This window comes from Halichoeres trimaculatus, unplaced genomic scaffold (assembly GCF_033239565.1).
Source record: "Halichoeres trimaculatus isolate MK-OKI-2021-1 unplaced genomic scaffold, fHalTri1.1 fHalTri1_scaffold_13, whole genome shotgun sequence".
Lineage (NCBI taxonomy): Eukaryota > Metazoa > Chordata > Actinopteri > Labriformes > Labridae > Halichoeres > Halichoeres trimaculatus.
This window is the reverse complement of record NW_027437191.1, coordinates 13822975-13836213: the sequence shown is the minus strand read 5'-3', so window position 1 is coordinate 13836213 and position 13239 is coordinate 13822975. Positions and strand designations below refer to the sequence as shown.

The 13239-nt window shown below is 41.5% G+C and overlaps 1 protein-coding gene across 3 annotated transcripts; it reads right to left on the bottom strand.

Annotated features, from left to right (window-relative positions):
• Positions 1-1043: 1043 nt before the first annotated feature.
• gzf1 (GDNF-inducible zinc finger protein 1) lies at positions 1044-5337 on the bottom strand. 3 transcript variants are annotated; one of them, XM_074685965.1, is made up of 8 exons: positions 5263-5337; positions 3742-4739; positions 3374-3557; positions 3108-3277; positions 2922-3016; positions 2635-2802; positions 2369-2526; positions 1044-2181 (listed from the first exon to the last, which is right to left on the bottom strand). In XM_074685965.1, the coding sequence occupies exons 2-8, from the start codon at positions 4722-4724 to the stop codon at positions 1450-1452; spliced, it is 2490 nt and encodes an 829-aa protein (XP_074542066.1). In that variant the 5' UTR covers positions 4725-4739; positions 5263-5337; the 3' UTR covers positions 1044-1449. The 3 variants fall into 3 exon arrangements, with proteins under 3 accessions (XP_074542066.1, XP_074542067.1, XP_074542068.1); XM_074685966.1 differs by having other exon boundaries at positions 3742-4736; positions 5263-5305; XM_074685967.1 differs by lacking the exon at positions 5263-5337 and adding an exon at positions 5125-5144.
• Positions 5338-13239: the final 7902 nt, after the last annotated feature.

The following is a 13239-nucleotide window of genomic DNA, read 5'->3' as shown; positions in this document are numbered from 1 at the left end:
CATCATTCTTAGTATTATTCCTTGAGAATTTAAGAAAGATGAATCAAGTATTTCCAGATGAAATGTTCTTAATTTTAAATCTGTCAATTGCTTACATTGGAATAATTTTGGACAACATGATTTAAAAAGCTTTAAATACTTAAATCGTTGCTTTATTTGAGCTGATGGATCTTGCGTTCCCTTATCACTGACATTATTCAGTCTGCTGCAGCAGAGCAGCTGTTAAGTCTGACATGTCCCGACATGACAGACTGGTGATTTTTTTAGTTGGAGGGTTAGGTTATTGATGGAAGATGAAACCCCAAATCTGTAAATCTGATACGGTGTAAGACACCTGGTTTCTATTGTGTAGTGCAACACCTCCACAAAGCAGAATGTTCACCACAGATATTTATTTCTTTTGCCCACATGATTAAACATGCAAATTAAATCAGTCACAACAGTTTTCTTGTAACATGCCACACTGGCCCATTCAAACTTTGTTTACTGAGTTAAAGATTCAGACTCCAGTGATTATTTTTCTGAACCTTTTTGAGGTTTTGTAGCTGGTTGCAGCCTTTTAAATCCTCTGGGATTACACAGGTACCTCCTGTCAATAAACAGCTTAAATAACAGCTGTGTTTATACGGAAAGGGTTCCAAGGAGAGAGACGTGCCAGAACTTTGAAGGATTAAGGGTGCTTCATTTACATTTAGATGACCATAAATCATGAGGGGAGTTGCAGAAAGTGTGTCTGAGGTGTGTGGAAAGCTACTTGAGGATTCACAGGGGTGCTGTTCTGCTGCTGGCAAGGACTTCTGTCAAATTTCCCAGAACATTAAACCCAACACCAAATTTGTAAATCCTTCAACACATGATGTAACAGATGGCCTATGTTAATGTGAGTGCTACGAAGTAAACCTGACGTGGTGTTTGGGTAAATATGAAAGGAATTAACCGTTTCCTTCATTTTATTCTGAGGATATAATTCATGCTTCTCATCACACACTGCGGTTGAACCATAGCTAAAAAACAAAATGTCCACAAAACTGATGATTCTTTTTGGGTTTTAATGAAGACTTTACACCCCAAATAACTGAGACAAACACTGAACATCACATTCAAGTCTTCATGAAATACTGGATTACAGCTCTATGTATTATGAAACAGCACATTGTCAAATTTGTAATGGTCAAGTATGTACAGAAACAACACAGAGACAGGGATTGATATGCATTTTACATTCCCTACACCCTGAACATGTTACTAAAAGGGGTCTTGGTTTGCCCTAGTGGTCCAGTCATGTACCTCCTGTGCAGAGGCTTTGGTCTTCGAGCATGCAGCAGGGCAATTCAACCTGCAGCCTCTTTCCAGAATGTGATCCCCCATTGTTCCCTGCTCCATTCACTGTCCTGTCCCCTTCAGTAAAGGCATAAAATATAACTAGAACAGCATTTTTTACACAGCATCTCATGTCTGGGCCTCTTCAGGTTCAGCTGTGGGCTTCTCTTCTGTCTTCTGCTGCTCATCTTTTTGGACAGTATTTATTTGTTCTAGACCCTTATCAGAAATAATCACAGTCTGGATATCAGGGCTCAAACTTTCTGCCTCAGCCACTGAAGCTTTATTTTCTGAATCTGGAGCTAAAATGGTCTGTGAGGCTGCAGCTTCCAGCACAGACGATGAAGACATCGTCGGGGTCTCTGTGTCTGATGTTAAGGTGCCATCAGAAACAGGAACCATGATAGTAGAAGCGGCGTCTGAGACCAAGGGTATAGATTGAGCCATGGACACAGGGATAGAGAAAGGGATGGTGGATCCGTCTAAAGAAATGACACTTGCTCCAGTGCTGTCGGTGGTTACTATGGGCTGGAGCTGAGTCCCAGGTGGCACCTCGGTGTGGATGACTGTAATCCCGCCGAGGGCGCCATGGCTGACCAGAGCAATGGCTCCATGAGTGGCCCATTCAGAAGGGAGGGTGACAGGCTCGGTCTGCACCACAACTGAGTCAGCGTTGGTTTTAGCAGCACCACCAGCAGCGATGGCATCGGCGATACTAATGTTTTTCCCATAAAAGCCTTTTCTCTCCCCTGCTCCTGGTTTTTCTGTCTTTTCCTTTGTCGGGGTTTTGGGCTTTTTTTCCTCCACATTTCCTTCCAGCACCACGAGGTAGTTTTTCCAGGGAGCATCTGCATCATGAATCTGAATAATTAAAGAGCTCAAGTTATTTACAGAGCAGTTGGAGGGGCTTATTGTCTTTTTAAACACAACTGTTAGAGGATAAACATGCATTGATTAGACATTGTACAATCATGTTTTCAGGAATTCTTTTGTCCTGCTGCAACACAAGCATAACCATTACTCCATTTAACACTTTGCAGCTACTCACCATTGTGTGCCTGCGCAGGGTGGACTTGTCTGTGAAGGTGCGTTTACAGAGACCACACATGTAAGGCTTCTCCCCTGTGTGAATGCGTTGATGTCTCTGCAGAGCATTGAGCTGAGTGAACTGCTTATCACAGTCTTTGCAGCTGTATGGACGCTCACCTGACAATCGAGAGAGACAAGTTAAAAGACAGAAAAAAGCAAAGAAGGAATGACAACCAACCTAAAATAGATGGTAATAATGTCAAATGTTGATGGTCAAACAGTTACCTGTGTGTATTTTTAAATGCTGGTGGAGGGAATTCCTCTGAGCAAATCCTCTACCACATTTGTCACACTTGTACGGCTTGGACCCTGTGTGGATGTTTGAGTGGTGTCTCAGGTATTCCTTTGATGCAAAGCTCTTACCACAGGCTTCACACATGAACGGTTTCTCTCCTAACATAAGAATTAGAGACAGAATCAACAGAATTAACAAGTTATAAAATCCCTAAATGGCGCATGAAAATTCAGAAATCTCAGAAATGAGGATAGTTTCAACACTGCATCACTCTTACCTGTGTGAGACCGCTTGTGATAAGCCAACATGTGTTTCTGAGTGAACCGGGAATCACACTCATCACAAGCAAACGGCTTCTCACCTGTGTGCGTCCTACATGCAAAAAAACAGACATTTTATTGAGTTTATAGATAAATTAACAGAATAACTTTGATGTTTACATCTGCATTCCAGTACTTCATACCTGCGGTGCATCTTGAGAGCAGAGTTCTGAGTGAATCTTGCCCCACAGTCAGTGCACTCATAAGGCTTTGAACCTGTGTGTGTCCTCTCATGCAACAGCAGGGCTGTTTTGGAGCTGAGCGCCTTTCCACACTCAGTACAGACATGTCGCAGGTTGTTGCGTTCATGAACCTGAAATTAACAGACACAGACATGCTTCAAAGTTAACCTTTGTATATTTATCTTGGCACATTAATAGAGTGAATAAGCTTCAGGTATGGTCAGTACCTGTCGCTGATGGCGGACAACATCCTTCTTTCGTTTAAAAGTCTTTGTGCAGGATTCACATGCAAAGAGCCTCTCAGTACTGTGGACGTGCTTCTCATGGATCTTCAGGTTGCTGCGGTTGGCAAAGGTCTGCAGACAGGTCTCACAGCGGTAGATGACATCTGCTTGTACTCCATGATATGTACTGTCCGGGAGAACAAACACAGGTTACAAAAAACAGCTTTTTATAGCCACCACATACAACACAATTTCACAATTAGGATTAAGCCCAGTCAGGAACACACTATCAGAGCTGATGTCAAAGAGTTGAGAAAAGGTTTAAGTTGCTTCCCTGATACATTTAACCCAGCAGTGCTAACATGTCTTACCTGATGTGCTTTAAGTAACTTCTCTCATAGTGGAAGGTCCGCTGGCACTTGTCACACTGGAACTGAGCTTTGGATGTTCTCTTTATGGGCTCCTTGGACTGCCCCTCCTCCTCCCCTTCCTCTTCTTCCTCCTCCATATATAACATATCTTCTTCGGGATCACTTCCCTGCTCCTCACAATCCCAATCGTCCATATCAGGGGCTGGCATTTCCATCCATGATTCATCTCCAGTTTCGGCTTGATCATCTACTGCAGGTTCAGCTTTGGTCCAGTCCACATCTTCCTCTGTTTCATTAGTCTTACACTGTTTTTCACCGTTTGCCTTTTTCCTATCAATTAAACTCCTGTGAAGGACTTTACGACCAGCTAACCTTACTTTGAACACTTTTCCTTGTGTTACATTATCCTTTGGCTTACGCTTTTTTGAGACAACCTCTTTCTCAGAGCTATGTGAAGGGAGCCGCCTCTTAAGAAGTAAGCTTTGAGGTGTCCTCTTTAATTTGGTCCTATTTTCTGTCTTGGCAACATCCAGGTCCTCGGTGTGAGCGGGATTCATTTTTTTCTTTTTATGTTTTGTGTGTACGTTTTCTATGACTTCAGCATCCGAAGCCTCAGTACAAACCTCTAACAGATCCACACAGTCTAAAAACTGTGCTGCTGCTTTAACATCCTCAATCTCGTCTCTTGGGACCTTAACTTGACCGGTGTACACAAACTCCAAAAACTTGGAGAAGCAGCTTGAATGCATATTTGAAAGAAGTAGGTTGTCTCTGGTAGCATCCTGGGAGAGAAGGGTCTTCTTAAAATAGCCACTGGATGCTGCCAGCATCACCTGGTGGGCTAGAAACTTCTTTGTGTCTCCTTGATAGTCCACCTGCACAGTGACGTCACTCAGGTGTCCCTGCACCATTAGCTCATGCAGTGAGGACAGGATGTTTTCATGGTGGGACTTAGAGGTCAGCTGCATTATTTTAACTCCCATGTTTCATTGAAGCTGCTGTGAGAGGGGAGGGAAAAGGGGAGATTTGCAATCCCCGAGTTACATTATATGTGTAAACAACAGGAAACAAAAATGCTCTGTCAAAGATAAAACTAAAAAGAGAGGCAGCCTACACATAAAGCCTCGCATATATATTTTTTTAATCATTGCTGGGTCTACTTTTTGGTATTTTAAAAGTTCATGCACCTAAATGTAATTTCTGCCCCTGTATTTTCTAACCGGATGCAATTCTTAATCAGTTTCCAAAATATATAACATCTACCGGTATTAGCCAAGTTTCATATAGTGACTGACAACCGATATATTTATGTCTTTGTCTTGATAATGTTGCAAATTGAGCTTAAGGATTGCTAACCGTAGCACAACACATACGTTAACATACCAGCTAGCTACCGTTAGCTGTCATTACGAAGCTGACGCGTTAGGAACAGCAAATGAAATACATTTTAATGTACTGTACAGTGCAATGAATGTGCAGCAGCCAGTGGACGACTCAACAACACGAAGCAAGTTTTCTTACCGTAAGCTCGCTAAAATGGCAGCCCTTCACAAATGCTCTCTCCATACAGCGGAAGGTATTTCCTGTAGAAATCGCTCACGAAAACGGCTCCAACCCACATCCGGTGTCGACAGGGCTGGTTTGGGATCAGCGAATGGTTTATCATCACAGCAAGTCGGCACATACGTGATTACATCTACTGGTCCTGGATCAGTTTAGCATGTCTTGTAGAGAAACATAAAAAAAATGCGCCTTTGTATTTGTTTCGTTAGAAGAAAAAGTAGTTTTGCTCCAACAGACCAAACTGCATTTTCCTTGTATTTTTGTCAACAGTTTGGCGATATTTGACGATATTCTTTTTTTTAACCTGCAATTTCACAGCAACTGACTGGCACAAGTCCTGGTTAACAATAATTAAATCGTACAGGATTTGCTTTAAATCCTCTGAATGATCATAATATAAGGGTTTCATGTAAATGGCAAAAACCAAAACGTTAATGCGCATTATTGCTTTACGTCCACAGGGTGGCGCCACTCTACAGATGTACATTTATGGATGTGCAAACTAGGGTTGGAGATTTAAAGCAGCTCGGTTTCCTCTGTAACAGCTTAATGAGCATTTTTTGTCAGTACAAACGGTATCCACAGCGGCTACGTTTATTATCAGTTTTAATGTCTCATTACCAGATCACCAGCACGAGTAAATCAGCCTCTGCACGGTTGGACACTCACTACTACTACAGGTTGAATCAGAATAGCTCTTTGACAACAAAACATATGATTGAAGCTTATTCATTTACTTTCAGATCAGCAGTATTCAGCAGGCTGCAAAAAGCATGCTGTCATTCCTAAGGTGTATGGAAAGCTACTCAGGGATACACTGGGGTGCTGTTCTGCAGCTGCCAGGGTTGTTTTCTTCCAGAGGAAATCCATATACCTTACATTTGTCTTAATGAATTTTGCAAGCTAGCAATCTGCTAAGTTCCGGTGACTCATGCTGGTCTCTGGACCAAAGCTCTATAGACTACAGCTCTGACCTGGAACACTGTGTCCGTCTGGCTTTTATTACATTACTCCCCTGCAATACCATATTTCATGGATTAGACTTTTCACACAAACCATCCTTATTGATTCATCTTTACAGAAAAGGCACAGAACATCTGCAAATATAACGAGCTGAAACCATACACTCATGGGAATCTGAAGTATTTGCATAGATATTAATGTTGTATAAAGTATTACCACAAAAATAAGCTGAGGCTTTAATGGAATATCAAATTACTTTGTGCAAATTAATGAGACAAGTCATAAAAATTAATTTTCTGTATACTGCCATAAGAGCACATTTTGAGATTAGAGGAAGGAGAAAAAATTTTTTTCACTTAGGGCTCAACCCCTCATTTAGATACATAAACATTTTTTGGCTAATATTATGGAACATTTCCCTTAAAAAAAAGAACTGCAACTTGCGTTTACAAAGAACTTGGTGATATTATCTTTTCAGCAGGACACAGCTATGAACTTTGTATCTAAAGTTTGAAGTGTCAGATTCTAGATAGCACTGTTGGTAAAAATAATGTCAAGTTGTGGTTTGTGATGTTGTCACTGGATGGTTTGTCATAATGAAGACATGGCAGGGAAACAAAGGTTTCTACATTTCATCACCAGCAGACATGTAATCAGGGGGGTGAACAAATGCTGCATCACTGAAATAACAAAAGGTCAAACAGTCATCTCAGTATAAGTGTTAGTTTTAATCTACTTTTCGTGGTATTACTGGCTGACTTTTTAAATGACTGTGGGCATTTTGTGATATTCAAGGACGCATGATTCAGCTGCAGAGAGAAGACGTCATGTAGAAGATGTCATGTAACAGTTAAGGATCCAGATGTTGTCTCCCCATGGCATGCACAATAGCCAGCTGCATCACCAGGCCTTGCAGTAGCAAATTAAACTCCCACAGATATATCATCAGGTTGTCATTGGAGAAGTAGAGGTGTAAATGCTTGTTGAAAGGTGATGGGCTCAGCAAACACAGGATTCTACCAACACTGGGTCTTGTTTGCTCAGGATAGCGGGTAGACTCCTCCACACGTACCGAAAATATCTGTGCTGACGTTCCACAGTGCACAAACAACGTGACAAAATGTGCACTGTGTGAGTGAAAAAACACAACTCATAGCCAAAACCGGTTTTAATTTAAGGCTCCAAACTGAACACACTGTACAGAAACACAGCAGGATTCTGGAGTTTGGTGGTGAAGGCTGTGTCCAGGCTCGGTTTGTGTGCTGGAGTCGCGCAAACACTTTAATTTGGATGCAACAAGGGTAAGCAAGACAGTCAGTGTCCTTGCAGGACCTCTGTGCAGCTCCTTAACAGGGCTGACTCATAATCCCTGCAGATGAATTAAACCAGTGATGGTAAACACCAGAACATTACATGGAAGTGCAGACAGAGGTGGTCCAACAATAACCGCAGCATTCTCTTTGTGCTTACACACAAAACCACACAGCTGATGCCAGACCAATCACTGAAAAGTCCAACTTAGTTTTCTGTGGTGTCTCTTTCTTCCCCTCCAGTCACAGGGTTTAGTTAAAAGGAAACATGTTGCATGGATTCACATTTTATGCTCTTGTATTTTTGTTTCATTTCCCTTTTTTATCAATGGGACACAGGATTTAATGCAGACTTGGAGAATGGTTTTGGTTTGTTTTTGTAAATGGGAAAAAATGTCCACCCGTATTTGTTGAAGGAAGAAACTGGGTAGGTGTCAAATATTGTACATGTTTGTGCAGTCCTGTCAAGGCCAAGTTTGCTTAGCCAGGATACACACAGCAGTCCAAACCTGTCTCTGGTAGTCCCTCCTAACACTTTACCTAACGTCTTTCCTCTTTGCCCTTTTCTTTCCCTGACTCTGGCTGGATACCACACCACACTTAGTCAGTCCAAAAATTGCTGGAAAGCCTCTCAACCACAATATAGCTTGAGGACATAAGAAACCATTACTTTACTAAAATTGCAGAATGCTTTCTCCCATAGTGACGAACTGTGTTTTTTCTCTCTTGGCAAGGGATGATGACAAATCGCAGTATTTCTGGGTCATGTCCTTGCTCATGACCACATAGGATGAAATGCAAGCAAAAAGAAAATGTATTTCTTTGGTGCATTATTTGTCTGTCTGAAGCTGGAATATGGGTTTATTGACCACAAAGCTGCCACAAAATTTCAGGGATATATGCTGTCGTGCATGGAAGAAATCTCAGTGACTGATAATTCCCCAGTTCTGCTTGTTAACAATTACCAGGTTCGGTTTACAATTGATCAAGTCACTTAATTTGCTGTTGAGAAAAAATCTAATTGGCTAAAGTCACCATTCCAGCTAGCTAATACCAGTAAAACACACAAGTACATTAATATTTCCATTCATGGCTCAAAACCTTAATGTCTGTTGTTGCCTCACTCTAGTTTTGTTCAGCTATTAGATTAAAAAATTGTTTTATTTCATGCAAACCTTAAGTAATGACACATTAAAAAAAACTGTCTTAGTTAGCAAGCTAGCAAGCTCAAAAAGATAGTTGCCATGTTACACATTTAATAAACTTGCTAAACAGCTTTCATATATATACTGTTGTTTATTCTTCGAACACTACTAGTAAATTTAGCTAGTTTGTAGTTAGAAAAGAAGTGAATTAGCTTCATAACATCATTGAACCAGTACTCATTCATGCTTTTACCACTAGTACAGGACTATACTTGAATAACAACCAGTTTTTTGGCTAGCTCTCTGATTTGATAAGTCTGACATCACTATTTACAAAGTTATATTTTAACATATGTTTCAGAACCTTTACTGCTAAGTTTTGTCACCACTAACAGCAGCATGTCAGGTACGGTGATTTGTAAACAAAGCTAGTTCGCTAACGCTATAAGTTCAGTCTATGATTTTAAAAATATTGGTATGCTAGTATTCTCATTTGGCTCACAAATATTTCTACACTCTTTGAAGTAAAGGTGCAGACTAGAACCATACAAGGTCGTCAGAGGAGAACTCTTTTTGGTTCCTGCTCAAAACCCCTTATAAAGGTTGCACCTGAAACCCTTCCATAGGACTCTACCTAGAACCCATCATAAAGGGTTATACCCAGAACCGTCTGCAAAGCACCCATCTTTGTAACTGTGAGTGTGGAGGGAATGCCATGGACATGAGTCCCAGCTGTACTTTGAGATGCTCTGTGGGAGATACAGGCTGAGTGTGCCCCGTTGCATGGACCAAAAAAACAACAAACTTCAATCAATGTTTTTTTATACTTTGTTTTAAAACCGGCCAACACAGCATCAAAACATTTCGTGCTCCATGTGGCACAGTACACAGCCATTTTGAAATGACTGTCTGCAAACCTTACAAATTCAAAAAATTAGCAATGGTTTGAAAATTAGTACAAAATGAGAAATTAGGGACCTGAGCTTAACTTGACAGCTTGACAGCTAAAATTGGCATCTCAACCAAGCGGTTCACCATGTTTCCAGAGGACTCATACATAAACGTCTAACAAATGCCCCTCAGCCAAAGTAATATCGATATGGTTTGTAGAAATAAAATCTGTAAAAAAATTTTTTTCCTTAATTTTCACATATTGCCCACAAACATTTTGAGAAGCTGCGCTGCTTTGTGTCACTTATGTGTCTTTCAATAGCTTTCGGACAATAATATTTCTGCACAGCAGTACCACCCAGTGGATGTCATTGGAGCTATAAACACTTTGGGTAAATGCAGACATACTAACCCCCCCCCCCCCTCCCCCCCCAAAAAAAAAAAGCTTTAAAGAATTTTTGATATGGCAAAATGGTGGCTAGAAACAAGTTAACTGTGCGGTTACAGTGCTGGTTCAAGAGCCCATATCCTTCCATTCTCAAACTTCCCCAGTCAACAGTACATATACTCTAAACAAATCTTTCTTCCTTCCCTTCTCTCTCTTTTTTTTTTTTAGGTCATTCCTAAGTACTTTTTCATACAAACTCCTTAGTATGCCAAGGTGACTGACTCATGTCCATCATTGTAATTTCATTTCCATCCATGTTGGCTATCAGAACAGTAATTTCCTTGGCCCAAGAAAAGAAGAGAGTAGAATGATCACCTGTGGGGAGCCCTCCATGAATGCTCACACAACACTACAAAGGCTGAAATATGCATTGTTGATGAGCTTGAACAGCTACAGACTTTTTTTTGGAAAACTTTTGTTAATGCCATGTACTGATACAACTAACTTCACCAACACAACATAAGAGCAAAAAATAATCTGTGAATTGTTTCCATGCGCTCCCCTTCAGACAGACTCAGAGATGTTTTCCTTCTCGTGCTAGCCTGGCTCACAAAATTCCTTCCTTTCATTGATGAAAAGATACACAGCATTCAGAGATTAAATTACTTTCGAAACGGCCTCTGACTCACCATCTCTATTCCCAGTTCCCTCTCACACTCGGCCTCCCCTCCTCCTTTCCTCCCCTCCACACCCCTCTCCACCTTCACTTGTCCTTGTGCTTGTTCTAGCTATTGTAACTGTATACAGCACTTAGCACTTCAGACGGCAGACAAACCAGCTCAAGGACAACCACCCACTCTCACCATGCTCATAAATAGACTATTTGTGCAGGCTTACCAATCACCTTACCCACCAAGCTTGTGTGGGTGCTTGTGGACAATGTGTAGCTTGCACTAAAATAGATCCTCACTGCTGTTATGTGAAGGAGGACCGGGCCTCCAGCCTGCATATTTCTACTCTGACAATGGTTGTTGTACTTCAGGAAATTAACAGCTATGACTCATAAAGTCTATCTCTTTATAACGTGTGATTTTATCATCTGCTTGCCTGCCTAAACAGGTGGTGTCACCTCTGCCCTGTTTCCCAGAATGCAACAGTCTTCTGGGTTGTGTGGGACATGACCGTCAGCACATTCCTGGAGAGAGCTGGATCTCCAGAAGCAACAATTCCTCCTTCCTCCCTTCCCTCCCTTCCTTCCTGCTGCCCTTGTGTCCTCTCCTTTGCTTCCGTGGATTGCATCACTTGTCTGCCTCCTGGCCTCCTCTGCTTGGACCCTTTAATCACATACAGCACACAGGCACACACACAAATGCAGACAGACACACACACACCCATTATGGGCAGAAGGCACCCTCGTCAGTCCTCGTACTGGTTTCGTGGCTTCAGTTGGAATTTTATGGTTGGTTTGAGCAGAGGATTCTGGAGGTTTTCCAAAGACTCTGCTTCTCTCTTTCCATCTCTTTGTTCCTTTGGTCTCTTTTTCGCTCTCTCGCTACTCTTTCCTCCCCCCTCCCTGTTTCACCCGCTCACCCTCAAGGTCAAAAATATCCTGTGGTTTAGGTTTGATCCCTTAGGTTATGCCTTCACTCTCTGCCTCTTTCAGTCTCTCACTTCCTTTCTGTCTCGCTGGGGCTCTCTTGCACACTCACTGCGAGCATACTGCACTTATTGAAGCATTCCCATACAGGAAACACATGCTGGGATCAGCATATGTGTGTGAGCGTGTGTGTGTGTGTGTGTGTGTGTTTGTGCATTGCAACTGCACACACATTCCTTCCTCACCCGGGTCAACTCGCTATCTGGACATGTAAATATTTTCATCTCTACATCTCTTCTGTGACCAAGTTGTCATCACTACAGATATCATCTATCATGGATTTAATGTCGCAGAAACAGAAAAAAAAAGTACACTGATCCTCCACTTTCCCATAGACTCACAGTCCATTGACTCTTATTCTCCACTGGCTGCAGCCAGGTTGATCCAGCTCCTCTGGGTTCACCTATCCTCTGAGTTGTGCAACATGGCAGAGGTCCAGCACTTGTGTAATAACAGAGGTCTTGGCTGGCTGAAAGAACGCCAGTTCAGCCAGTCATCCTCTCATATCCGCCAGTTAATGGAGGAAAACAAAGTCTTGCCCAATTAAAGCTCCAGCCCAGAGTCTCTAGAGCATGCACATCTGTCATAGTCATACAGATGTCAAGTTAAGTTTTTGTACTTGAAGTTTGTGATTGTTCCAAACTTTTGGGTGCAGCCATAAAGCTGCTTCCTTCCTTTTATGACCATTAAAGTTTGGGATTGTAATTTTGACATTTACTTTCAGTGTGGAATCCAGTTATGGAGTCTAAAGTGAGTGGGTGTGATATATGTACACCGTCTGGTAACCATAAATACAGATTTGCATGTTGTGAAACTTAACCCTTTTTAATATTTAGGTGTGGAAAAAAATCTGACCGGACAAGAATCATTCTACGTGTGCAGATGTAAAATTAGAACAGAGGTGGCCAACCTGTGGCTCGCTAGCCACATGTGGCTCTTTGCCTTTTAGTATGCGGCCCTTGATCCTTTCATAAAAATATATATATATAGTTAAGAGTAGTGGTGTGCTGATCAATCCAAAATATTGATAAACTGATGCCAACGTGGGGATCAGTGTTGATCAATGTTTGGGTGTACACATTGATACTTAAGTTTCAGTTTCTCTTCTCTAGTACTCATTTTAACACACAAAACACACTAACACACTAACAAACACAGTAATTCTCGCTTTGAAAATTTGAAATGTATTGATTTTATTTCATTCTGTTTATGTGTGCGTGACGTGGTTCTCTATCGTACCTCAGTAATTTTTGTGGCTCTTGGTCTCTGACTGGTTGGCCACCCCTGAATTAGACTAACACTGGATAAATGTAGCTCAGGTATATTGACATATTGACTCACATACACTTAACCAGTTTTGCCCCACCAGCAGCAACTGTCATTTTCTTCTCTCAATAAAAAATCTCAGCATTACTAATACAACTTTTTCCACTTATATGCTAGTAGATAACTTAGACAAATATTATGGTTTATAAAAAATAGTTTCCAAGTGGTTCCTGTCACATGACATCATCTGATCCTGCTCCTGCTGGTGGAAGACATGGTGGATGCAAATCTTTCTGGAAAGGGCCAATTTTTTAA

Coding starts and splice junctions, on each gene's coding strand:
- gzf1 (XM_074685965.1), bottom strand. CDS start 4,724: ATGGGAGTTAAAATAATGCAGCTGACCTCTAAGTCCCACCATGAAAAC. Junction 3,558..3,741: donor AGTTACTTAAAGCACATCAG/GTAAGACATGTT, acceptor TCTCCCGGACAG/TACATATCATGGAGTACAAG. Junction 3,278..3,373: donor TTGTCCGCCATCAGCGACAG/GTACTGACCATA, acceptor TGTTAATTTCAG/GTTCATGAACGCAACAACCT.